Source organism: Pristis pectinata, chromosome 7 (assembly GCF_009764475.1).
Source record: "Pristis pectinata isolate sPriPec2 chromosome 7, sPriPec2.1.pri, whole genome shotgun sequence".
Taxonomy (NCBI): Eukaryota; Metazoa; Chordata; class Chondrichthyes; order Rhinopristiformes; family Pristidae; genus Pristis; species Pristis pectinata.
This window is the reverse complement of record NC_067411.1, coordinates 58,809,322-58,836,043: the sequence shown is the minus strand read 5'-3', so window position 1 is coordinate 58,836,043 and position 26,722 is coordinate 58,809,322. Positions and strand designations below refer to the sequence as shown.

The 26,722-nt window shown below is 40.2% G+C and overlaps 1 protein-coding gene across 4 annotated transcripts in view; it reads left to right on the top strand.

The window, feature by feature from the left end:
* The window catches only part of melk (maternal embryonic leucine zipper kinase), an 80,079-nt gene that overhangs the window by 30,645 nt on the left and 22,712 nt on the right, over positions 1-26,722 (top strand). For 3 of the 4 annotated variants that reach the window (XM_052019105.1, XM_052019104.1, XM_052019106.1), the window contains 7 exons: positions 2,164-2,262; positions 3,625-3,693; positions 8,778-8,876; positions 19,092-19,178; positions 23,884-24,009; positions 25,060-25,188; positions 26,280-26,502. In XM_052019105.1, coding sequence (XP_051875065.1) covers positions 2,164-2,262; positions 3,625-3,693; positions 8,778-8,876; positions 19,092-19,178; positions 23,884-24,009; positions 25,060-25,188; positions 26,280-26,502 — 832 coding nt within the window. The remainder of the gene's footprint in view (positions 1-2,163; positions 2,263-3,624; positions 3,694-8,777; positions 8,877-19,091; positions 19,179-23,883; positions 24,010-25,059; positions 25,189-26,279; positions 26,503-26,722) is intronic. The other variant, XM_052019107.1, reaches the window with a different exon arrangement.

Sequence of the window (26,722 nt, the reverse complement as noted above, 5' to 3'; positions counted from 1 at the left end):
CCGTCTAAACCTTTGGCACTAAGCAGGTGCCAATCAATATTTGGGAAGTTGAAGTTGAATTATATGATTAGACAGGGGAGGTTGATGTAATTTTATGAAGGGAAAATAACCAGTGGATCTATGGATTTTCTACAGATGGATTTCTATGGATATGATCAGGCAATACATTAAAGAATCATTGGGTTATTAGTATTAAAAAGATTTTTAAAATATTGATTAATGCATAGAAAGTAGGAATAAACTAGCCATTTTCAGACTGGTAGACATCTATTTGCGGGTGCTACAAAATCAATTCTGGACGTGCAAATTTTCATACTTATCATTTGTTCCATATTTTCATGTGTTACAAACCAGCAACAAAAGAAACACACCGAGTCGTGTATCAGTGTTTAAAAACTATTACTAATAACTACTTATGATAATAAGAAAAATAAAAGTAAAAATGTTAGAAGTAAAAATGTTAAATATTAAACATTAACCCCAAAAACTAAACTCGTAGTGTGTGTGTGGCAAATTCCCAAACTCCCAAGTCCAGGAATGGTTCTCAAAGTTCAGTTCAGCAAGCCATAAGGTGAAACATGAGCAAAGGCTTCTTCAAAACCACCACTGACTGAAGACAAAAGGTAGAGAGAAAATAGAGTAATTACAAAATCCAAATGTTCCACTTTGGAACCCAAATGACACCTCAGTGTCCACTCAGCAGTGACCACTCCACCGCATCTTCCTCACCTCGAAAGGCTCTCGAATTGTGGCCATCCACACAAATACCTGTTTCCTTCTACAGGTCAACAACAACAGTGAACTCCACCGCTTTGTTCTGAAGTATCTGCCACCCCAAAAAGCATCCGAGATGTGGCCGTCCACACAAATACCTGTTTCCTTCTACAGGTTACGACAAAGTGGACTCCACCAGATTATTCCAAAAATCCATACGTGGATTGTAATGACAGACACAGTTCCTGTCTCTCATCCATCGATAGAGACTAGCAGGGCTCTCGCATCTTCTGTTGTCGTCATCATGCCAACACACGCACCACTATGCTCTATCGTAAAGGGACATTCACCAATAGTAACTTAGTCCGTAACACATGTCAGTAATGTAACCAAGTTAGTTGATGATACAAGGCTAGGTAGAAGAGTTAGGTTTGAGGAGGATGAAAAAAATATCGACTAAGCAAGTGGACGAATGTGCCAGATGGAGCATCATGTGGGAAAATGTGAGGTTGTGCACCAGGTCGAATAAGTTGATAACAACTTTTTAAATTATGCAAAACCAGTAAATGTTAGTATACAGAGGGATCTTGATGTTTGTGAGACACAGTGTGCTGGTATGGCAAGCAGTTGGGTAAGTATATGATATGTTGGTCTTAATTGCAAGGGATTTGAAGTATGGAAGTAAGAAAACCTCACTGAGATTATACAGCGCTTTAGTGAGATCTTAGAGCGAAAACAGAAAATGCTGGTTAGGCATTTTCTATGAAGAGAAAGTACCCTTATACAATTTTGGTCTCCATATAAAAAGTACTTGCTTTGGTGCAGTGTAGATTTACTGGATTTAATATCCTGGAACAAGGGGTGTTTCTATGGAAAGACATCGAGTGAGATTGGCATATACTCCGGGGAGGTTAGAAGAATGAGAAGTGAACTCGTCGATAAATACAAGATTCTCAAAGAGACTGGTTGGATGCCACAAGGCTGTTTCCTCCTACTGGATAATGTAGAACTAGTTGTTTAATTTTAAGGTAAGGCATTCATCATACAAGTAAGAGATGAAGAAACATTTCTTTAGAACAGGTGTCTTTGGACTTATTGATGTTTTCCTCACCTTTCATTTTGGACTGACAGACTGATTGCAGTGATTACTTAAACCTCGTGATTTGAGGTTTAATATGACATCCAGGATCGTAGAAAGTGAAGTTTGGGCTCTTTTGTTCAGCATGTCACATGTTCCTCAGTAGTTTTGAGGGAAAATTGGGCATAATTTGACTTGAAAATGAATGTTACAATTATCTGATGAAGTTCTGTTATTTGAATGAAGGTAGTAAATGATGGTGATTAATGGTGTAACACAATATTACAATCACCTGTGTCACAATAATGATGCCTGAAAGTTTAAGATGAAGAAGGTACTCCAATAATTTCCTTTTTTTAAATAAAAAACAGGCAGACATCTGGAGCATGGGGGTCCTCTTGTATGCACTTCTATGTGGATTTCTCCCATTTGACGATGATAATATGATGACTCTATACAGGAAAATAATGGTAAATTCTATTTCTTGAATTATCTGTATGTTTTACATAAGCACATCCCTGCATTCTCCATGGTATTTATTCCAGCCAGTGCAGTAAACCAGATCTTGGGCTGGTCAACCAAAATGTCAATTGATCTTCTGTAAGCGACAGAGCAGAATGATCATACTAGAATTTGCACTAACCGGCATAACTTTGCATAATCCCAATATATTAAAAAAATCTGTACCTACATTCTGGATTATATCATAACTAAAATAGTTGTTGCATGAATGCATGTGATTAAGAGATTACCTGGCAGACAGAGGGAAAGGTTCAAGATTTGCTTGAAACCTCCAGGGGGGGTGGGGAGAGAAAATTCAACATCCTCACTGACTCTTGGGCATCCCTGGCTCATAACAGGGAACATTCAGAGTAGTATTCAGGACCTAGAGTCTATGCTTTGGGAGTACACAAGTCCTGTGTAAACTACATAAGGAAACCTCACAAACTACCCATCTGCATGGTCCATCAGGCACCTGGGTTTCCCAAAATGGTCTCATCATCTTGGAATCCACAAAATCAGAGTGGAATTAGGTTATCCTCAATCCCAGGGACAGCCTAACAAGAAAATTGTTAACTCTGACAAAGCATGCCCAAGAGTAAAGGGTGAGCTGCTAATGGACACTCTGGAATCTTATCCATGCAAGAAATTTGTATAATCAAGTGGAGGTGCAGAAGATTCACATAAAAAGTTAATTTCTTTTAAAATGTATTTTCAAAGTGTTAATTGAACAAGTATCTACACAGCCCTTCTAGGAAGATTTGATTATATTTGATAACTTTCAGATTTGGAGAGTCAGGTAAAAATGGAATAGATCCAAAAAATGCAAACATAGGGGAATTTAGTCTTATCTTTGTTTGTCCTGTGCAGTAAACTGTTTTTTTTGTGTTGGAGCAAATACAGCTCAGTGGATAAGAGATGAGAAGCATGCAGTACACATGCCATGATCTTTTCGGTCTTAATCCTTAACTATTTTTATTGAAGCTTTATCAAGTGCTCAACATATTCAATACTATGGATGGTTATCATCCCTGATTTGCAGTTCACCAGTTTAATCATACCTTCATCACTCCTTCAACCCCTCAATTTCTTGAACTTTTAATGCATTTAACTCAAGTGTTTGCAATGTGGCTTCTTATCTCAGATTTCTGTTATGTGATTCCTTTTTAAAGTATACAATAGAAAGAGTAGTATGAATTTTGTCACTGCATTCAACTTGATAACTTGAGTTTATTCCTTTTGGCATATTCAACCTTATGCTGCTTGAGGAATATTGAACTTGCTTAAAACAAATTTCAACTTTCTTAAAATCCTGTTTTTTTTTTTTGCAGAGAGGAAAATTTAGCATACCTAAATGGCTCTCACCTACAAGTATACTGATATTGAATCAAATGTTGCAGGTAGAATTCTATTGCATTAATTATTGGAATCAATTTTAAGTGTTTTAAGAAGCCTGAAAAGTGTGCAATTTTATTTTCTCATGTGTTTAATGTATTTTTGTGTAATTATATATGTGGCTTGGTAGCATTAGTAGTGGGCACTTTTAAATTACTCAACACTGTAAATTTTAAATATTGCCAAAATTTTTCACCACCTACAAAATTTATCTCTTTAACAAAAATGGATTTAGAGTTTCCCAATTGGTTGCATCAGTGTATGGTAGCCCAGATATAAAGTAATCTGCAACTTTTCATCTGTGAAGTGACCAAAACTCAGATACTACCATTTGGCAAATATAGCCTCTGCAGTACAGCAGAGAAAATCAGACATGAGAATCAGCATAAATCCAAAATAGTGATCTGTTTTACATTTTGTTTTCTTTTAATTTGATATAAAATCCAATAAGTTAATCCATTTCCCAGGTGCCAACTACAGCTATTTAACGATGGTATATTCAATAACAGTAATGTTCTGTAAAACAGTAATAGATCCATTTTTTGTGTGAAGTAGATTATCTTGCTCTGGAAATTGGACAGTATTCTTGCAATAAAGGAGAAACAAAATGGCAACCTTGATCTTGGGATCAGTGCCTACTTGGATTGTCCTATTTCTGGATGAAGTTTTGGTTCCTCCACTGTTTAAATATCTCACTTGTCAGACAATCTAAAATACTGCAGTGTATCAAAGCACCTTTGGGCACCTGATCCAATATTCAATAATAATCCACAGGTTTATTGTGATATTTGACCCTGAATACACAGCGTAATTTTAATATGGTTTAGTCATCTTGTACTGCTATTCCACCCAGTGAAGGACATCCTTTACTTCAATTGTATACCATTTATGAAGTTTTGGCTGTTTTCCAAGACAGTAGATAAGAATCTCTTGGGTCAGGGAAAGAAATGAATTAATGACATTTTATTAGCCTTCTGATCTTCAAATGATTGGCAGTCCAAAATTTCAACTTAGGAAATTTCATAAAAATATTAGGGTTGGGAATTAGTTTTAGGGCCATTGAGCCTACTGCAGTGTTCAGTAAGGTCATGGGTGATCTGATCCATGGCCTTCATTTGCCTCCCTGACCCAAAAGCTTTGATTTTTACCCTTAAATATATCCTTAAGTATACTTAAGGTCTCAGTATCCATAGCTCACTTTCTTTGCGAGTTCCAAAGACTTGCAACTTTTGAGGGAAGAATATTTCTCATTGTAGTTAAGTCAACAGCCCCTTGTTCTGATGACTCCTTGCTCTCTGCTAATTCGAGACACTCCAGCCACCAGAAACATCCTTGCACCACCTACCTTGTCAGGTCTTCTTGTGTTATATTAAGAATCTTGTGCTTCATTTGAGATTCATTCAAAAAAAATTTAAAAACTTGGGGCAATATTATGTAGATTTGAGGTATTGACGTAAAAATAAACTTTTTTTGTCAAAGGCACCTCTAATTTGAAATGCAAATGTATGCTATAATGAAATGTGCTTTATTATCTTGGTTTCATTCCAAGAACATTCTAAGTTGTAATTCATCTATGCCCTTGTTTGGGGGGGGGATTAAATCCAGGATAATTGAATTTGGGGGGAGAAGTCATGGTTATACAGCATGGAAACAGGTCCTTCAGCCCAACTGGTCCATGCTGACCAAGATGCCCCATCCAAGCTGGTCCCATTTGCCAGCATTTCGCCCATAATCTTCTAAATCTTTCCAATCCATATACCTGTCCACTTACAAACTTAGTGGTCAATTAAACTATCAACCCTCATAACTTTGGAATATAATGCATTGATGTCTCTAGTCTCAATGGTTATGCACTTTTATAATTAGACTTCAGAGTCATACAGCATGGAAACAGGTCCTATGGCCCAACTCATTCACACTGACCATGGTGCCCATCAAGCTAGTCCAATATTCCTCTAAATCCTTCCTATCCATATACTTATCCAACTCTTTTAAAAGTTGTCATTTGTATCTGCTTCAACCAGTTCCTCTGGCAGCTCATTCCACATAGATACTACCCTTTGTATTTTTATATATTAAAAAAAAGTTGCCCCTCAAGTTCCTATTAAAACTTTCCCCTCTCACCTTAAGCCTAATCCCTCCAGTTCTTGATTCCCCAACGCTGGGAAAAAGACCTAGGTGCATTCACCCTATCTATGATTTTATACACCTTTATGAGATCACCTCTTTGTCTCCTACACTCTGAGAAATAAAGTCCTAGCCCGTCCAACCTCTTCCTAGTCCTGGCAACATCCTTGTAAATCTTTTCTGCACTCCTTCCAGTTTAAAACATTTTTCTTTATAGCAGGGCAACCAAAACTGAACACAATATTCCAAGTCTAGCCTCTTCAACATCCTGTACAACCACACCATGACCTCAACTTTTATACTCAATGCCCCAACTTATGAAGGCCAGCGTACCAAAAGCCTTCACCACCCTGTCTACCTGTGACTCCCCTTTCAGTGAAGCATGTACTTGTACTCCAAGGTTCCTCTGTTCGGCAACGCTCCCCAGGGCCCTGCTGTTCATTGTGAAAGTCCTACCTGGATTTGACTTTCTAAAATGCAACACCTCTCATTTTTCTGAATTAAACTCCATTTGCCATTCATCGGCCCACTTACTCAGTTGATCAAGATCACCCTGTAATCTTTTTGATAACCTTCTTCATTGTCCACTATGCCACCTATTTTAGTGTTATCTGCAAACTTGATAACCATGCCTTATTGTTATCAAAATCATTGATATTAATGACAAACAACAATGGGCCCAGCACCAACCCCTGAGGCACACCACTAGTCACAGGTCTCCAGTCTGAGAAGCAACCTTCCACCATCGCCCTCTGCTTTCTACCATCAAGCCAATTGTGTATCCAATTAACCAGCTCCCCTTGGATTCCATGTGATCTAAGTTTCCCAAGCAGCCTACCATGTGGAACCTGATCAAAGGCCTTACTGCGGTCCCTATAAACCACATCTACCACCTTGACCTCATTGACTTTCTTGGTCACATTATCAAAAAACTCAGTCAAGTTAATGAGACATGATCTCTCATGCACAAACCCATGCTGACTATCCCTAATCAACTCCTATCTTTCCACATGTACATATATCTTATCCCTCAGAATCCTCTCCAGTAACTTGCCTACTACAGATGTTAGACTAACTGGTCTACGGTTCCCAGGTTTTTCTTTGCTGCACTTCTTAAACTTGCCACAACATTTGCTATCCTCCAGTGTACCAGCACCTCACCAGTGGCTGATGATGATGCAAATATCTCAGCTAGGGCTCCCACCATTTCTTCTCTAGCCTCCCACAGTGTTCTTGGATATACATGGTCAGGCCCTGGAGATTTGCCTAACTTCGTACCTTTTAAGACATCCAGCACCACCTCTACTGTAATCCAGACTATTCCCAAGACCTCCCCATTTTCCTAGTTCTGAAGTCTTCCTGTCTTTCTCCATGGTAAAAACAAAGGAGAAATATCCATTAAGGACCTTGCACATCTCTTGCAGCTCCACACAAAGACGTCCCTTTTGGTAAACTGATTTTCATTCTTCATTAATTTATTATTAAATGTTAATTAGTTGTCCTCCATTTTATCCAAGCAGTTTAGAGAAAAAGTTACTTTAACTAGAAAAGGCTAAATGGAAAACATTTATTGTGCTGCTATAAAATCTGGTACCCTTTGTTTTTTTTGTTCTGTTTTGTTTTATAATATTAAATCCATCACAAACCAAGTTCAGTCAAAAATGGTTGAGGCTTTTTTTGTGGTGATTGCAGTCCCTGACTCTAGGCACATTTACAAACAAGAAATGAAGCTTTCCCACTGGCTTGGGAGTAGATATGATGTTGCGGTGAACTCCGCACAATGTATCAGATTTGATCCCCAGTTCTAAATTAGCTGATTTTTAGCAAGAGGAATGTGAGAGTTTTGTGCCCAATCCTCCTGGGTGAATGACTCAAGAATATGAATGGGATAGAGTTCAGCTGTGTTGGTCACAGGGTAAAGTTCTTTTTGCACAAACTATTTTTTTTCAAGACTGACTGAATCTTTATTAACCTGGTTTTAATGTTCTAGTAGTGGTTTTGCTCTGCTGATTGATTGCAGGTTATGTGCATGGCAAGAGTGATCATGAAATGATGGCCCTCAAACAAAAAGGAAACCAGAGCAGACAATGCATTGATCTTGCTCGTTGTCCAGGTGCAAAGTTAGGTACCTTAACTCGTGTCTACCCTAAAGTCAAATGCTGTGCACATCAACTGAAAGCTTCAGCTTTTAAAAAAACTCATGGGTGACCTTAGAGGATCTCCAGCAACAATTCTTTATTTTAGGTTTCCAAATTGTATCACATCAATGTATACAAAACTGTGAAGTGACCATTTCATTAATTTGGATGCTGTGTAATTTCTGTGTGAACTTGTATTACAGTTTTGGATGATATTTAATTAGTTATGCATTCAGTAAGTTCAAGTTATAATATCTCTCATCCACAATCATAATATCAGCTAAGCAATCTTTTACCTGAATCAATATAGTCCTGTAACTCTGCTAAGATGGTGTCATAAGTGATGCCCCGAACTTAATTTATGATTGAAAAAAGACTAGTTTGAGACAAACTCAATTGTATTGGATAAGTTAATGTATCTACAGTGTTCAACCAAAAGTAAATGATTTGATGGTTTGTTTAAAATAGATAATTTTTCTCTCAACATTTTCAAAGAATTGTAATTTCCAAAAACTTTGATCAGATGGACTTCTGAAACATAAACTTTCAAAAATATGTATTTGGAATGCATAGATTTGTGTACAGCTTTCATTGAAGCATCTTCAAATAGTTCAATTTAATGTTGCTGGAGTGCAAGGACAATTATGTCACCAGAAGTTCAAAATATTTAAATTGATAATTTTTGATAAATTTAAACTTTTAAAATTTAATGACTAATTATATTAGCTCTTAAGGAACACCAGTGATTTTAAAACTTTATTTGATTTATTTTGCATTTAGGGAAGTATTTGGACGGCCATTACAGTTCTAATTCCTTCCCGCAGGTGGATCCAAAGAAGAGGATCACTGTAAAACATCTTCTAAACCACCCTTGGTTAGTGCAAGATTACAGCTGTCCAGTTGACTGGCATACCAGATATCCAGTGAGTGTTTTGAAGTTAAATGTGATTTAATGTTAAAGGTACAATTCCTAATTATTGAAACAGCTCTACCATGTGATTTGGTTTCTAAATTTATAAGTGGTAATAATGGCAATGTGGTCGGCATGGACTGGTTTGGCCGAAGGGCCTGTATCCATGCTGTATGACTCTATCACATTCTGATAACACTAAAATCTATATTTCTTTGTTTAAAAAAAATGCAAGCTTAATGGCTGTTATTTGGTTATCTCCTAGGATTTTGATTATCTAAGAATCTTAAAAGCCTTCTGATCAGAATATGCCCATTTTTTTCCATATAGAAAGCATATATTCTGTTTTCCCCAAACACCTTCAGGAAAGTCCAACAACCTATTACTTGTGATCCTAATGCTATGTTAGTATTATGTCTTCCACTATGGATTCAGTAACATTAAGTCAAATGAAATTGGTCTTTCTCATCCAAGGTTGTGAAATTTTCTTGGACTGGACTTCATAGCTCCAACAACCAATATCTGATTCTAACCTCTAATGCTGTCTGTGTAGAGTTGCACATTATCCCTATGACTCTGTAGGTTTCACCTGGGTGCCCTGGCTTCCTCCCACATCCCAATGAAATTCTGGTTGGTAGGTTAATTAGTCATAGTAAATTGTTCCTGGTGTAGGTGAGTCAGGCTGGAGTTAATGGGCATGTGAGAGGAAAGGTTATGGGGAACTAAGTCATGGAATTTGATCTATTTGCTCTAAGAGCCAGCATAGATTCAGTGGGCTGAATGGCCTCCTTTGTCATAAGGAGATGTGAGAAACGTAGCATCAATAAATTCAATAGGATATTCAGGATAAATTTCTTTATTTAAAGAGTAAATAGAAAGTGGCTAATAGAATCAGTGCGTGAGATGAGTAGTATAAGGAGATTTAAACGCTTGAGAGAGAGTGAAATGAAAGTTCGTGCTAAAGATGTTGAATGAAGGAACAGTACAAGAGATTTGTGGTTCATAAATATCTGCATAGACTAGTTGAACTAAGTATGTTTCATGGTTATATGGTTCATGTCTGTGAAATACACTTTTTATTCTGTGGCGACCCACTTTCGACGCAGGTGAACCGGCTCAGAAAATGACGCGCGCGTCAGCAGAGAGACCAGCCACAAAATGGAGCTGGGCCACCGCCTTCACCAGTGAGGGGAGAAAGCCCGCGCACGGGAAGAGGTTTTTGTGACGCACCTCTGATGTAATTGCCGCCCAGAGAGGGCGGGAACTGAGCTGCTTAAAGCCAGCGCAGCAAAGTTCTGAATAAACCAGTCTCGAGTGCAACCTACAGATTGTGTATCATTATTTCTTGCTCAGTGCGTAGCCCATCGCTACATTGGTGACCCTGACGGTCCAAACAGGATTTGGACCGAAGATAATTGACTCTTCGTCTGTTCACGCAGTTTCACTAGAACTGCCAACCTTCTGGACACTGCAACTACGCCTGTGGTTTGACCAAGCAGAGGCCCAGTTCCAGATTCGGCAGATATCTTCTGATTCTACGCGCTACTATTATGTGGTGAGCTCCCTCGACCAGGAGACAGCTGCCCAGGTTGCGGATTTCATACAGTCGCCCCCGGAGGAAGGCAAATATGCAGCATTCAGAGCGGGAGTGAGGTGCCTGCTTGCTGCACCTGGATGGTTTGGGAGACAGGCCGCCATCAGCATTAATGAATGAGATGCTGGCCCTGGCTGAAGGGCACGAGCCCTGCCTCCTGTTTGAGCAGGCGTTCCTAGAGCAACTGCCCGAGGACATTCATCTGCTACTGGCTGACGCTGATTTCAGTGACCCCCGGAAGGTGACGGCCCAGGCAGACTTGCTGTGGAAAGCCAAGAGGGAAAGCGGGTCGTCTGTCGGACAGATTACCAAGCCACGTGCCCAACGGCAGGCCAGACCAGGCCCGGCAACGGAGTGCACACAACCCAGAAACAGGAGTGAGGAGGCCAATGAATAGTGGTGTTTCTGCCACCAGCGGTTGGGCACAGAAGCCAGCCAGTGTCGCCCGCCCTGCAAGTTCCTGGGAAATGCCAAGGCCAGCCGCTGCTAATGGCTGTGGCGGCTGGCCACCAGGACAGCCTCTTGTACGTCTGGGACAAACAGTCGGAACACTGCTTCTTGGTCGACACCGGAGCGGAAATCAGCGTCTTACCCCCGACGGGTACGGCACCTGCAACGGGGAACCAGGACCCACCCTGAGGGCTGCAAACGGCAGCACAATATGGACCTATGGCACCAGCACAGTGCAGCTGCAGTTCGGTGCCAGCTGGTTCATGTGGGGCTTCACACTGGCTGCTGCGGCCTAACTACTCCTTGGGGCTGAATTCTTGCGAGCTCACAGCCTACTGGTCAACTTGCACGGGAAAAGACTGGTCCATGCCAAGACTTTCCAGACGTTCTCCCTGGGCAAAGCCAAGTTGCCGGCCCCACTCCTGGACTCCATTACGCTGTCGGACAACAAATTCACCAGAATCCTGGTGGACTTCCCATCGGTTCTGGCACCGCAGTTCACAGCAGCCATACCCAGACACTGAGTACAGCACCACATTCCGACCAAGGGACCACCCCTCCGTGCCCGCGCACAACTGCTTCCCCCTGATGAGCTCCACGTGGCGAAGGAGTTCAAGAGGATGGAGGAATTGGGGATTGTATGGAGGTCAGACAGCCCATGGGCCTGCCCCCTGCACATGGTGCCCAAAGCAGCCAGGGGTTGGAGACCATGCGGCGGCTACTGTAGACTGAACGAGGCTACAACCCCAGACCGCTACCCCGTGTCACACATACAGGACTTTGCAGCAAACCTGCATGGGGCAAGCGTCTTTTCCAAAGTGGACCTCGTTGGGGGGGTACCGTCAAATCCCAGTACACCCTGAAGACATCCCCAAGACAGCACTCATCACCCTGTTTGGCCTGTTCGAGTTCCTCCGAATGCTGTTGGGCCTGAAGAATGCTGCACAGACATTCCAGCGGCTAATGAATGCGGTGGGAGGCGACCTGGACTTCGCGTTCATCTATTTGGATGACATCCTCATAGCCAGCAGTAATCGTAAGGAGCATCTGTCCCACCTCCGCCAGCTCTACTCCCGCCTGAGTGATTTTGGCCTCTCGATCAATCTGACCAAATGCCAGTTCGGACTTGACACCATTGGCTTCCTGGGCCACAGGATTACCAAAGACTGGGCAACACTCCTGCCCACCAGGGTAGACGCGATCTGCCACTTCACCCAGCCCAACACAGTCAAAGGCTTGCAGGAGTTCGTTGGTATGGTCAACTTCTACCGCCGTTTCCTCCCCTCAGCAGCCCATGTCATGTGCCCTTTGTTCAACTTAATGTCAGGTAAAGGCAAGGACATTACTTGGGACGAAGAGGCCACGGCCGCTTTTGTTAAAGCCAAGGAAGCTTTGGCGGACGACATGATGCTGGTGCACCCCAGAATGGACGTTCCAACTGCCCTCACAGTGGACGCATCCAACACTGCAGTCGGTGGGGTGCTGGAGCAACTCATCGAGGGATGCTGGCAACACTAGCGTTCTTCAGCAGGCAACCCGAACTCAAGTACAGTGTTTTTGACCGGGGACTGTTGGCACTATATCTGGCAATCTGACATTTCAGGTGGTACTTAGAGAGCAGGCCATTCACCACCTTCACGGACTACAAACTGTTGACCTTCACGTTCACAAAGATGTCCAATCCTTGGTCGGCCCACCAGCAGCGACATCTGTCCTACATCTCCGAGTACATGACGGACATCCAGCATGTCTCAGGAAAGGACAATGTCGTGGCGGACACACTCTCCAGACCAGCTATCCAGGCCCTGTCCCAGGGGTGAACTATGCAGCACTGGCAGAGGCGCAGCAGGCAGACGACGAGATGCCCAGCTACAGGACCGCAGTCTCGGGCTTGCAACTGCAAAACTTCCTAGTAGGCCCAGGTGGGAGGACCCTCCTGTGTGACGTGGCTACTGGCCAAACGTGCCCCATCATTCCCGGCAGCCTGGTGGTGGCAAGTTTTCAACTCCATACACAGCTTGGCACACCCATCTATCAAGACAACCATCCAGATGGTCTCCAGCAGGTTTGTGTGGCATGGACTTCACAAACAGGTTAGCAAATGGGCCAAAATGTGCGCGCAGTGTCAAGCAGCCAAGGTGCAGCGGCACACCAAAGCCCTGCTGCAGCAGTTCGAGCCCACCCTCCGGGGGTTCGACCACATTCACGTGGATATCGTGGGGCCCCTGCCAGTGTCATGAGGAGCGTGGTACCTCCTAACTATGGTAGACCAGTTCACGAGATGGCCAGGAGGTGGCCCCGCTCACTGACACCACTGCCGATTCCTGCGCCCAAGCGCTGATTGCAACTTGGGTAGCACGCTTCGGGGTGCTGGCCCACATTACATTACCTCCGACGGAGGCACCCATTTCACCTCCAGCCTGTGGTCGGCTGTGGTCAGCCTGTTGGGAGCACAGCTACACCACACAACTGCCTACCACCCACAGTCGAATGGACTAGTGGAATGCTTCCACCGTCACTTGAAGTCAGCTCTCATGGCCCGTCTGAAAGGGCCTAACTGGGTGGACGAGCTTCCCTGGGTCCTGCTTGGAATCCGCACAGCACCCAAAGAGGTCGGCCAAGCTGGTGTACGGCGCACCACTGGTCGTCCCAGTGGAGTTCATACCACCCCCAAGGGGGCAAGAGGAAGAACCCGCAGCAGTCCTGAACAGACTACGCGAGAGGCTTGGCAACCTGGCCCCCGTACCGACTTCACGGCACAGACAGATCCCGACCTGCATACCCAAAGAACTGCAGAACTGTAAGTTTGTATTTGTACGAAGGGGTGCACACCAGGCACCGCTACAGTGGACGTACGGGGGGCCGTTCAAGGCGCTCAGGAACAGCGGGTCCACGCATGTTCTGGACATTGGAGGGGGGAAAGAGGAGGTCTTCACTGTGGACCAGCTCAAACCGGCCCATGTTGACTTGGCGCAGCCGGTCGAGGTTCAGGCTCCGCGGCGCAGAGGTAGACCGCCCAAACAGCAACTGATCCAGTCTGTGGACATTGGGGGGTGTATCGCCAGTTCTGGGGGGCGGGGGGAGTTTGTGGCGACCCACTTTCGACGCAGGCGAACTGGCTCGGAAAACGGCGTATTCATCGGCAGAGGCCAGCCACAAAATGGCGCTGGGCCACCTTCTTCACCGGCGAGGGGAGAAAGCCCGCGCGCAGGAAGAGGTTTTCGTGATGCACCTCTGACATCATTGCTGCCCGGAGAGGGCAGGAACTGGGCTGCTTAAAGCCAGCGCGGCGAAGTTCTGAATAAACCAGTCTCGAGTGCAACCTACAGACTGCGTGTCATTATTTCTAGCTCAGTGCGTAGCCCATCGCTACAATTCATTGTTTTCAATTTATTAGTTTTTAACTACATAATGATTTTCAATATCTATATCCCAGGTAGAATGCAGAATTGTGTAGAATTAAAACCACAAGTTGAAATGAAGGAAATGATACAACATTTCATTATGGGAGAACTTGACTCCATACCCTACATAAGGAGATGTTGTCGGCTTCAAATAAACTGAAGTAGATGGTAGCGTTTAAATTTGTGACAAAATTTTTGAATGAAGCTCATTTGGATTATAAAATCTTTTCAAAATTGTTTAGTACTCTAATACAAAAGAGCTTAAATATTGTTTACATTTAATTTTTGGTTTATTACATAGTACTATAAAATATAAGACAGCTTAGCTTATATGATCATAGACTATTTTCAGTAGTTAGAGGTTGAGACTGAAAATGTCAATTGGTCTAGAGTAAGCAGGAAAAATTTCATGGTGGTCTGAACCTGTGAAATTTGCTTCCAGGGTTACTGTTTGAAGGCAAAGTAAAACCAACGTATGAGGTTACATTGGATAGGCAGATGATATAGAACAAGAAAAGGATGGGTAATTATGATTAGGAGTATAAGCTTCCATATTGGGTAAACACTGACATTTATTTCTATGCGTAGTGTATCATTTTGAAATGTAACACTTCAGTTTCGGCTTCACTATGGAAACATAACATCTCAAAGCTGTCATGCAAATTATTTTTTTGTAGAGCAACACGTGCATTATGGCCATTTGGGTAATGGAAATTCACCCTTGCAGAGCTCACAAATCATTATCCAAAAATTTGAGATGAGGAGTAAAATTTGGCAAGAATTTCTGGAGCAGTTGAGACCTAGAGATTACAGAAGTTATTATTGTTCCCAAATATTATTCAATGATCCAGAAGAGTTTATCTCGAAGCTTCCATTTGGATCAATACCCATTATTTTTTTTCCAGAGCTGATTAGCTTTCATTTTTGAACTTGGTCAAAATATTTTTCATGTATTCTAAACTTTAGATCTTGCTTTTCAACCAATTTACACTCATTGGTACACTTAATGTTTTATGAATTTATTGAATAACTGTTGGATCTCCTGCAATGCCATTTATTAGGAGTGGCTGTGTGGTCTCTAATGCTGATGCAGGTGCCTCTGTAGTCTAGCATTAATTTGGCATAGTGCTCAAAGAAATTCAGTGCTCAAAGAAATATGCATTTTTGCCTACTATTACATTGACAAGTGATTTAAAAAGCTTTAAGCTGACTGGTTATGATCAATTATCACATGCTAGCAAAAGAATTCTTTGATCTCCATCACCCTGGTCACTGATGCCTTCCTCAATTAGTTTGAAAAGTGCTGCCACTGGCCACCTGGTCACATACTCCTATATTTTTATGTAACTGCAGTATTTGAATCAGATTCATCACATGCCAAATTAAATGCCTTAAATTTCCCCTTTCAAAACCCAACCATTATCTACATGTTAACAAAATTGATAAACTTCTTCCTTAGAGTTTTATTTGCCCTATTCCTTTCCCTTTGTGTGAAACAGATATAAAATAGTAAAACAAAACTGTCAAGAGGGCTAAGTGAAAAGAAAATTGAAAAAGGTCACAGATGTTGCAAGGGTTACTTTGCTGGGTTTGTTCAGATATTCACAGTGCAGTCATCTGATGAATTTTACAACAAGATTGTTATTCATAAAATAAAGTCAGTGAACAAAGTAAGTTTGTGAGGATGGCGTATGACAGACTGATATACTAGGGAATGTTGATGTGAGGAAAGAGGATGTGCTGGAACTATTGAAAGACATTAGGATAGATAAGTCACCGAGGCTAGACGGGATATATCCAAGGTTATTACAGGAAGCTAGGGAAGAGATTGCTGCGCCTTCGGCCATGATCTTTGCATCCTCACTGGCCACAGGAGTACTGCTGGATGATTGGAGGGTGGCAAATGTCCTTCCTTTGTTTAAGAAAGGAAGTAGGGATAACATTGGGAATTAGACCAGTGAATCTTTCTTCAGCGGTGGGCAAATTACTGGAGAAGATTCTTAGAGACAGGATTTATGGGCATTTAGAGAAACATAGGTTGATTAGGGACAGTCAGCATGGCTTTGAGGGGCAGGTCGTGCCTCAGGAACCTGACTGAATTCATTGAGGATGTGACAAAGCACATTGATTAAGGTAGAGCAGTGGATGTGGTTTACGTGGATTTTAGTAAGGCATTTTTTAAGGTTCCTCATGGAAGGCTTATTCAGAAAGTCAGGAGGCATGGGATCCAGGGAAACTTGGCTGTGTGGATTCAGAATTGCCTTGCCCATAGAAGATGGGCAAGATGGTGGTAGATGGAGCGTATTCTGCCTGGAGGTTGGTGACCAGTAGTGTCCTGCAGGGATCTGTTCTGGGACCCCTGCTCTTTATGATTTTTATGAATGACTTGGATGAGGATGTGGAAGGGTGGGTTAGTAAGTTTGCTGGCGACACGAAGGTTGGTGGTGTTGTGGATAGTGTAGAAAGTTGCTGTAGATTACAACAGGATATTGATAGAATGCAGACCTGGGCTGAGGAGTGGCAGATGGAGTTCAACCTGGATATGTGAAGTGATGCACTTTGGGAGATTGAATTCGAAGGCAGAATACAAGGTTAATGGCAGGACCCTTAGCAGTGTGGAGGAACAGGGATCTTGGGGTCCACCTCCATAGATCCCTCAAGGTTGCCATGCAGGTCGATAGGGTTGTTAAAAAGCCGTATTAAGTGTTGGCCTTCATTAGTTGGGGTACTGAGTTCAAGAGCAGCAAGGTGATGTTGCAGCTCTATAGAACTCTGGTCAGAGCACACTTGGTCAGAGTTCTGGTCACCTCATTATAGGAAGGATGTGGAAGTTTTAGAGAGGGTGCAGAGGAGATTTACCAGGATGTTGCCTGGATTGGAGAGCATGTCTTACAAGGATAGGGTTGAGCGAGCTAGGGCTTTTCTCTTTGGAGCGAAGGAGGATGAGAGGTGACTTGATAGAGGTGTATAAGAGGCATAGATCGAGTGGACAGTCAGAGACATTTTCCCAGGGCAACAATGGCTAACACAAGGGGACATAATTTTAAGGTGATTGGAGCAAGGTATAAGTGGGATGTCAGAGGTAAGTTTTTTTTTAGAGTGGTGGGTGCGTGGAATGCACTGCCAGCAGAGGTGGGGGGGGGGTGGGTGGGGGTGGAAGAGAGCAAGAGAGATTAGAAAAAACGACACCTTTTATACCTGAGATGAGAGGTGGTACTTAGCTAACAATAGTCCAATCAGAAAACCTGTGGCAAAACCAACCAATGATAAAACACATGTTCACCTGATGGACAAACCAGTAAGCTAGGAAGTGGTCATTCCTTGTGCAGCCACTTGAGGTGTATTAAACACTATACATGTTTTAAAAAAAACTACTTAAAACAGTCAAATCCAACAGAACCATGGGATGAATCAAATGCAGAGAATAAACATTTTTGCTGATCCTGCAGAAGAGATCCCAGGCTTTGACCTGTAACAAACATGAACAGCAGACAGTGCTCAACACAAGCTGCCCAGGTCATTGCTGATAACAACCATGCACTGTATAACTGGAAAATACCAGATGACCCAAAGTGGAATAGTAGCAATTACCTTAAAGATTCTTAAATAGCCATTACCCGATGAATAAGTAAAGATATTTTCGAACAACATGTGAGCAAAAATGTGTAATTGTGTTGGACAGTATAGCAACACTTTGACCACTTTGCACTACAATGGATTTTTTTTACTTTGTTCTAATTGTATTCTTTCTCGTATAAATTCTGTATAATTTATGTTTAATTTGTTTTTCTTACGACTGTTGTGTATCTAATGTTATATACCTGTAATACTGCTGCAAGCAAGTTTTTCATTGCACCCGTGCATACATGTTTTTGTGCATATGATAATAAGTTCAACTTTGACTTTGAAGAGAGCGTCAGTACATTTCTGTTGTGAACTATTTTTATAAGGGTTAAGTATAACAATGGGGAAATAAAACCAGTCGTGAGGACATGGAATCAGAATTTTACAGCACAGTAGAGGATATTTCTGCTCTGTCTACATCAACTAAAGCACTCTTTTCCATTGTTTTCCTTTATTTAATAATTTCACTGTTTCTGGGAGGACTTTCCAAAGACCAGATAATAGTCATGAGTAAAAAGAAAAAAAAACTTCCTGCATCTTCAGTTTCTACATCGGTTTTATTTCCTGTTTTAGCCTCTTCAAAATGCACAGGATCTTTTTATATCTTCAACCATTTTAAAACAAGAATTTGTTCTCAAATCTTGAAGTGGTTTTTCCCAATTCACCTTATCAAAACTTCTGAATTTTGATTACATTTATTAACCTTTTTTAACTACCTTTGTTCTAATGCAAGTAGTCCTAGTTTCTCTACACTTTGATCAAAATTAAATCATCTCATCTGTAGCAATTTTCCTGTACTCCGATTTGAAATCATTTGCATTCTTCCCTACATGCTATGCCTTGGCATCATTAAAAGTAGGGCATCAAAAGATTTGTCATATTAAAATAACTTTTTAAAAAAAAATGAAAGTTCAAGATGATGAAGCTGTGGAGAATGTTGTCTCCACATGCAAAGTCTGATCCCTAATGTTTCTATTTGTTCTTTCAAAGCAACAACCAATTTTTTTTAAACCTGTAATATTGGAAAAGTAGTGATGCTTTAATCTACCAGTGATTGTAATTTACAGAATGCATTTTGTGCGTTACAAACTTAGCACACTGAACAACATTCTAGCTATTCTGTTAACTAATTTTTCTTGAACGTTTACATTTCTAGATTGACCATCTCGATGAGGACTGCATTACAGAGCTTTCAGTGTTTTTCAAATGCTCCAAAAAGAGCATGTCTAGTTTGGTGTCAGAGGTATGAATCTCCCTCCAATGTTAATTTTTGATCTTCAATAAATAAAATCATTCTCTGCTAGAGATAGTTGGAGCCCTAATTACATTTGTTCTTAATTGTTCTCTGTATTTATAGGAGGATTCTCCACTTTTATTGCAGCCTTACTATCTCTTAGTCAAATTTAAGGTGATTGAGTTCATTTACCTTGCAACAGAAAATCAGCTGCAATGTTACCTGATGCTTAACTAAAACTGAGTGTCAGTCTTTTTCTTTTTTTTAAGTAAGGAATACCGCAGTGAACTAGGCCTTCAGTCATTAAAATTGCTAAGTCTCTGTCGGACAACTAAAATTTCATCACATCCTCTATAAAGTATTGTGGTTGAACTGCAGAAAACTTCCATTGATATATTATTAAAAGTTTAGTACTACAAATGCAGTTTTTTTTCCTAATATTATTTGCTTCTACTACCTGAATGAAGGCACTGGTTATGGGAATTGGTTAGAAATTGAACTGGTTCTGGCCTGAGTACTTCATCGCATTGAAGATGCACCTGCAATAGCTAGACCATTAAAGGCCCACAGTCAATTTGGGTGCTGTTTAATGGACTCTACTTTCTAATTAAAGTGGCACCAGCTAATTTCAGGTTTTTTTTTAAATCAAAACAATTTGCAATGTTCAGTTTCATTCACAAATGGAGGTTCAGTTGGGTTCTATCGCAGTAGCAGTAATTGAAGCAGGACTGAATAAATGGAATGTCTGCTTTAGAGAAATGATGGCCTCGTATCAAATATCATTGGTCACCTAAGGTATAATTTATTGGTTCAATGAAATCTTACATCTTTACTTAAAGTAATTGGTGTAGAGTGGATGAGGCATAACTGAGTCTAAGAACACAAGAAAATAGGAGTAGGCCACCTGGCCCATCAAGCCTGCCCGGCTGTTCAATGTGATTGTAGCTGATCTACCCCAGGCCTCAACTTCTCTGTGCCGGGTTCCCATGGTTCTCAACTTCCCACTCTTTCAAAAAATTTTTCACCTCCACTTTAAATACTTCTGATGATCTATACCCTGCACAAATCTCTGGGGTAGAAAATCCCAAGTATTCACTATCCTCTGAGAAACAATTTCTATGTACCTCTGTTTTAAATTACCAGTAAGTTGAAAGGTAACTATTGGTTATTCAGAACTAATAGAAACCAGTTTTGACCAATTGTTTCCATTGTGTTAAATACTAACTAGTCTGGTCTTATTTGCTATCAGGTTAGCAAACTTGGTAACCTGTTAAGTGGATCCTGAACTGGAACTAAAACAACCAGTTTTAATAAAGGGGGTTATTAGTTTAGATATTTGGAATTTCCACTATATTAGAATGATTCTTACAAATTGTAAAATAAGAAATGTAATTCTGTGATTAAAGAAGAAACAAGAATGTATGATTTGTAGACCAGTTAGCTTGACATCAGTAATGAGGAAAGTAGTACAGTCTACTATCAGGGATCTAGTAACACAAATGTGACTTAAAAGCTGTAAGCCTAATAACTTGATGATTGAATTGCATCATTGAAACATGATAGTATGATTAGTGTGTGGAAGGTCAATGAAAGATGTGTTCAAGACCTGTTACAATAACAGTCTGCTCTAGACACAGCAGACTGCAGATGCTGGAACTGGAAGCAAAAAAGCAAGCTGCTGGAGGAACTCGGTGGGTTGAGCAGCATCCGTGGGGTTCTGGGGGTTGAGGGTGGGGTGGAATTGTCAATGTTTTGGGTCGAGATCCTGCATCAGTCCTGCAGATGCTGCTTAACTTGCTGAGTTCCTCCAGGTTTGTTTTGCACTGTAAAAGTCAGCACTACATGAGACCCAGAGCATTGTACAGTAACTGAATAGACCCTGAACATTGAAGCATCTTTCTTTTGTGGTACAGACCTGCTCAGATGTGGGCCAAATGTGAGTGATCTAAAACGTTCAGGAAGTGACATCCAGGTATTTGTTGGACACCACTACATCAATCCAGGCTCCTCCATACATGATTAAACTTTTTGGAACTTGGAATACGTCCACAATTTTTCTTGCATTGCTTGAAATTGAAATGTATAATACTTAGGAATATGGTGCTATGTAATTCAACTTCAAGGCAAAAAGATTGTGCTGAATCAATATGGAGGAGACCATTTCTGGACCTTGTACTTTCTGCTACAGATTTTCAAACAATATTTGATAAAGTTCCTGGCAAGTAGTTTTTAGAGTAAATTAGGGCTTATGCTGTTGTGAGTAATATTAGTATGAATTGACAATTTGTCGAATGGAGTTCAGTGAATCATTTTCAGGAGAAATAGGAGCAGGAATAAGCCATTCAGCCCCTCATGCCTGATCTGCCATTCAATAAAATTATGGCTCACGTCATTGTCATATTCCTACACAAACCCCATATTCCTTGATTCCCTTGATATCTTAAAAGCTATTGATGTTTGCCTTGAATGTGATTAATATCTGAGTCTCCGTGGCACACTTGGGTAGAGAATTCCCCAAGAGTTCACAACATTCTCATGGGCAACCCCTTGTTTTGAGACCCAGTAAGGAAAACATCATTTCTGTATCTACCCTGTCAAACCCCATTCTTAACTCCAGGGTGTATAGGCCAGGTCAGCTTGACTTCCTTGTATAACAAACCTGTCATTCCAGGAATTGATCTGATAAAATTTCACTGCACTCTCTCCTTCTCAAAACCAAACCTGGAAACAATGTTCCAGATGCAGTCTCACCAGAGCTCTATATAATTGGAGCAAGACATTTCTAACGTTAAGGACCAATGGACTATTTGCCTTCCTAATTGCTTGCTGAAACTGAATGTTAAATTCCATGCTTTCTGTTTGTTAGCACTTTCCAATCTTTCACTATTCAAAAAAAATGATAGTCTTTATTTTTTTAAGTGGATGACCTTATGTTTTTCCACATTGTATTCCATGTGCTATGTCTTTGCTCATCACTTAGCCTGTCTATTCTCCCCCTGAAGTCTCTCTCCTCAAAGTCCACACTACCTTTGTATCAGTAAACATAGATATATTACACTTGGTGTCTTCTTCAAATCAGTGATAACATTTGTTTTAACATCTGGGGCACCACTGGTCACAGCTTCCCTATTCCTATTCCTATTTCTGGTTTCTATCTGCTAATCAATCCTTGATCCATGCCCGTATTTTACCCACAATAGGTGTTCTTTGAGTTGATAAACACCACATTAACTGGTTCAACCTATATTTTCTCTGTTAGTTAAAACCAGAAAAAAAAGTTGTCAAACATGACTTGCCTTTCATAAACTCAAGTTGCTTCTGTCCAAACCTGTTGTTTTCTAAGCACCCTGTAACCAATTTCCTAATAAGTTTCCAGCACCTTCCCTAATTCTGGCTAACTGGCCTAAAGTTCCCAGTTTTTCTCCCTCTGCCTTGTTTTACTATGCAAGATATTGTTGAGACCATAACAAGGGTATTATATATAATAGGAAAAATGTACTTGCTTTAAAGATACTATAACAAAGATTCACATTACTGATGTTTTTTGGTGGCGGCAGGAAGATTGTCATTCTGAGAGTTTGGAAGGATGAAAGATGATCTCCTTGAAACAAATACTGTTCTGAAGGGACTTAACAGGGTAGACATCAGGTGAATGTTTTCCCTGTTTGAAAGACCAAAAATGAGGGTTGGGGGTCAATATTGTAAAGTTGAACTGAGAATTAATTTCTTTGTCAATTGTGCTGTAAATATTTGGAATTCTGCACTTCAGAGGTATGTGAATCCTCCATATTATACATCGAAGCTGTTTGATAAATTCTTGAATATTGTGGCATTTGGCAAAGTGCATGATGGTGGAACTCAAAGAAAATCAACATTGATCTTATTGAATGACAAATCAAATATGTGGTAAGGGGTGAGAGAGATGTGTAGCCTATTCCTGCACCCATTTTATGTTCTTAAAAGTTCCTTCCAAAAATGCTTTTGTATTTCATGTTCCAACCCTTAGTAGAATTATTCTTTGCAAATAATTTGGAATTTTTCACAAAACTGGCAGTTCTTTTACCTACTTTGCTACTTAAGTAACTAATGAAGGTATAACTGGTGTTGAAGGCTTTGTACATGACTCTATCACTTGCATTCAATCAATATTCAACATTTCCTTCAGTCATCTCAGCTGTTTCTGTCTCCTCCAAAAAATGTTCTAACATTTTTGTTGCCGCAAACCTAGAACAACCTTAGCTAACTTTACCTTTGCTTGTGGTGACTTCTGCAGATTTACCATAAAATACTGCATTTGCACCTGTAGTTTCCTTGTGCCTCTGGTCATTTTCAAAGACTTCATGGTTATAGTGTACCAACTTACAGATGTATGCTTTTTCTTTGCCTACAATGAAAATCATGCTTGTCACTTGGTCCCCTACTGCAAAATAGATTTTCTTTTGCATCTTTCAATGAAGTGCTTTTAAAGTTTGGCCTAGTTGTTGTTGACCCACTATTTACTATTTCATTGTACCTTGTCTTTTAATCTATTCAATTTTAGTGACCTACAGAATGGTGAATGCTCCTTTTGGTTTGGTTTCACAAAAACTAGGTTGTAAAGGTGATATTCAAATTACATTGTTGAATCATTATTGCTATTGCAAATGTACACATTTGTTCAAATAGGGCTTCCTTTTACTCAATATAGTAAATTTTATTGTTTTGTTTTACTTAGTGGAAATACGATAGATTAACTGCAGCTTATCTACTGCTGTTGCACAAGAAAAGCCATGGAAAGCCAGTCCGTTTACTCGCTTGTGCTGAGAAGCAATTAGTGTCAACACCTCTAGCAGAATTGAAGGTGAGGTATCCATTTAAAACTTTTTTTTAAAAAAAGGTCTTAACAGTAATTTAAAGTTTTTTTTTGCACAACATAACTATTGGGGGGAAAAAAGCAACTTTTGAAGAAAATAAGCATATCACTATCTTTAGCTACAAATCCTTCATTTTAAGGCCCTACTTTCATGCCCTTCCCATTCCATTCCCAAGTTAAGAGCTTGAGGCTCAATGATAAGGTACAGTAGTCTGGGACCACTCTCTATATAATCCATTGCTACAAAAGTGATGAGTGGTTGTCTTGAAAAGAAGCACTTGAAGAGTAACTTGTAGTTGCAGCTTCCTGACCTACAGCAAAACCAATTTCAGATTAGACAGAGCTATATGTTAGAAGGCAGCTTGAAGCACAACTGTCAACTCTGCTATACTTTTACCTCTGCGCTATCCCTCTATATTGCCACATTTTTAGAGAATTTTTCTGATTTTAAGAATATTATGTGTGCATTAATACAAATTTGTACAGCTCTTGGGCTGTCAACTAAAATGTAATCATGCTGAAATACTCAGTAAAGAAATGTTTATTTTGGAGATTATGCTATTTCTAAAAAAAAACTTGGTCTTCCAATAGAATTTTGAGTTTAAATTCTAAATTTGGTCCTTGCCTGCATTCTACCTACTCCTTTAAAAGGAAAAGAGTGATTCTTTTAACAAGTCTTTTTGAAAATTAATGGAGGGTGAAATTAATGGATTGACATTTAGGCTATGTTTTCTTAAGAGTAGGAAAATATCTTATGGAAGAATAGGAAACAGATTTTCAGTGATTTATTCCCTATGAGACCACTTCAGTTTCCTTGCATCAATATTGGTGTACATTTGAATATAGATGAGATGCTTAACTTACTGATGTAAGGACTGTGCCGAACTACTCTTGGTAAATGCAAATTTCATCATGTAGGTTGCTGTTTATCTTTTGAAATTTATGGCGATGATATATGACTGTCTTTAACTTTTACTATGATATTACTATTTAATCTCTGTATTTTGTAGCAAATGTATCTCCTAATTGTTTTATTAGTCAAAGGGGAATATAAACTTCGAAGATTTGGAAGATGATCATCCCTGTATGTGTGGATCACTGGACTTTATAGACAAGTGCATCTTCCCAGAAAGCTCTCCTTTTACAGACATATCCCAAGTTGTAAAGGTTTGCATAATTTTTCACTGGTTTCTTTATGATGTGTTATTTCACTCTGACAATAAAAGTTTTGAAATCATTAGGAGAATCACAATATCAAATTATAAGAATTCTTGTTTGTAGGAACTGAGCTGTGCATTTATGCATATTACTCCATCTATTTCTGGATCCTCAGAAACTGAAGGTATCAACCATTGGCAGGTGTCTTCAAAACAGCCACACTGGAGTAATCTGTATGTGTTTACTCAATACAGTGTGACTTAAGCGGGTACAACATGTGCCTCTGGAAGATAGATTTTGATGGCTGATGTTATTGAGCCTGTATTTAAATATGTATTAACATCACTCTTATGGATGCAGAATGGGGAGAAAAAAAAACTACTTTCCATTGTTGTCCACATTCCTTGATAAAACACTGTGTTTCCACTCATGCATAGTATGAGGGCAATGTAAATAATTAGCTAACTTCCATTTAGATTTCTGTCAAAATAAAGTTCTACGACTTTATATAAAACTTGGGAATCAGATACCAGATGAATCGTGTCAACATTTCAATTTTGCATTGTCAGCACATTTTTCCTCAAATCACAAACAATGATATTTGGCATTCGTATAATTTAAACAATGAGAAAGACCCAATAGATTTCCTAATTTTATCTTTAAGTAATATCAGTCTTTGTATCTCTGGTATATTTGTTTTTTTAACTCCTCCCTTAACCAAAAAAAAATTGACATGTTGATTTACTGCTAACTTTCATCTGTACTAGTTCATTTGAACTGTTTTATTTTAAATTATGCAAAACATTTTTTTCAATTTGAAATTGAGCCCCAAATTGTGTCAATTCTGAATTGAGGTCAGATAGATGACCAATGTGAAAGCCTCTTCTCATTTGTTGTATCTTGCGCAACCAATAAACTGGAGTCTGGTTAAAGCTGTTGTGAAAATGTCACTGCTCACATGTTCATTGAAGGAATGGTTTTTGTGTCAAGACATGTTTCAAGTCCCTTTGTTATTGTGCAATAACATGCTATATTTTTTGTCGTTCCATGAGATTAACCGATTTCTTTCTTTAAAATACCTTTTAAACCTTGTAACACAGCGAGTACTTAAAGATTCTTCAGAGGATAATTTACAGCCTTCGGTTAAACAAAAGCTTGCTTCAAGGAAATCTGGAAACAAAGAAAATATAAAGCGAATAAAAGTGAATATGAATACCAATGATGACTTTGTGCAGCCTGAAGCCAAAACACCAGTTGTTCAGAAAAGCCATGAAAAGAAAAGCATGGTTACTCCCAGAAAAAATGAAGACGTTCTTTATAAAGGTAACCTTTTCAGTTGTTAAAATTTAAGTTTTGTTTGTTATGAAACAAAGTGGTCCACACTTCCCAGAATTTCCAGACAACGTAGTCTGGCAGTCATAGATGAAGGGAAAGGGTTGTTTGTTCTATGGAACAATAATAGGGTAGCAGTCAGGGATGTATGTATAAGCTATCAAACTGTTGGGGTGGTTCTTTCTGATATTTAAAATACTGATTTTCTTTA